The sequence below is a fragment of the Lottia gigantea genome (assembly GCF_000327385.1).
Source record: "Lottia gigantea unplaced genomic scaffold LOTGIsca_262, whole genome shotgun sequence".
NCBI lineage: Eukaryota > Metazoa > Mollusca > Gastropoda > Lottiidae > Lottia > Lottia gigantea.
The window spans coordinates 32,378-33,851 of NW_008708806.1; the positions used below are offsets into that span (position 1 = coordinate 32,378).

At 31.0% G+C, this 1,474-nt stretch overlaps 1 protein-coding gene across 1 annotated transcript in view; it reads right to left on the reverse strand.

Moving 5' to 3' along the window:
- Positions 1–25: 25 nt before the first annotated feature.
- LOTGIDRAFT_175270 (hypothetical protein) overlaps positions 26–1,474 on the reverse strand; it is a gene marked incomplete at both ends in the record, with an annotated part of 20,094 nt that continues 18,645 nt past the window's right edge. The window contains 2 exons of the mRNA XM_009056132.1: positions 26–37; positions 936–1,061. Coding sequence (XP_009054380.1) covers positions 26–37; positions 936–1,061 — 138 coding nt within the window. The remainder of the gene's footprint in view (positions 38–935; positions 1,062–1,474) is intronic.

Below are 1,474 nucleotides of genomic sequence, written 5' to 3' on the forward strand. Positions count from 1 at the left end.
ACTAGTTTATTAGGTTCAGTATTTATTATAACTTGACCTAAAATATAAAGAGAATATTATACAGTTACTGTCTATTACATTGTTATAATAACAGGTAACACTATCAGATTCTCCATCAACTAGTTCATTAGGTTCAGTATTTATTTTACTTTCCTATTAAATGTTTAATATATATTTATATAAGAAATACAAGTATTGATGTATTGTATTGTTTAATTAAGCACCATATACACTTGCTTTTGCCCAATACTTATCATACAAAAAAAACAGAGTAATAGGTAAATCAACCTATATACAATTCATATCCAATGATTATATCAATAATAAAGGGGAAAGAACATACATGATCACAATAACAGATAAGTCATTTCAACATTGAACCTCTAAGATTCAGTTTATTAGTATTTATACATTTACACAACATATTATTATATGTACTATAAGATTATATATGAATATAATAAGATATAAAAACATACCTAATATTGTTTGAGTTAATATTCCTATCAGTAACACAACTATCGCCATTTTAGTTTAAGATTATAATATATTTGATATAAGTTATACAATCTATATTACTTCCTCATTCATATACAGGGGTCGTAGTTTAAAAAGAAAAGAAAAACAAGTAGTCTATTACGGTACATGTTTACATGTAAATAAATCAGTTGTATAGTCAATGACTTACCAGTGGTATTGAACCATGACTATTCGCTATACCATTTTAGCTAGATAGAGTGAAGTTTATTGCATTAGCATTGTTATAGTATTAGACAATAACTGTCGATTACGTTTATACATAAAAAAATAAACATTTATTTTTTTACTTAACGTTTTCTGAACGAGCATAGGACTTACTTAAAGTGTATTTCTTTACAGTTAGAATACAGATGTGACGTCACCCTTTGATCTTTTCTAACCAATATCCAACTTACCAAGAGTAAGAGTACATTATTTTTTAAATATGGCGGCAAATTTTGAACTGCTGTGACGTTCAGCAGGTGAAACGCCAAAGGGGTGAGAATGGCGTTTTGAACTTTGGTTAATGTGGGACCTTGGAGCTAAAAATCAGAAACCGGGGATCCTGACAGAACATTTGTTATCAGGCCCCTCAGCAGTATTTTAGGACCAGATGACAATGAGGATTTATTTCTGTGCCCGGTTAGGCCTTTGAAACTTTACATTGAGAAAAGTCTGCAGGTTTTCACAAGAGTTTATTTTTTTCCTTTGAAAGTTAAACATGGTGAAGTGAAAAAGAACACTATTGCTTTTTAGCTTCACTCAGTTATTTTGGATGCTTACATAAGTGCCGGCCTCCCTCCACCGGTTTCAGATCGAACTAACGAAATTAGGGCATATGGTGCTACCATACATAATAATATTTCAACGTCGGACATTATGCGAGGCTGTTTTTTTTTTGGTCTGGCGATACAACCTTCGCAAACTTTCATTTGAGAGATTTATACGACGAAAC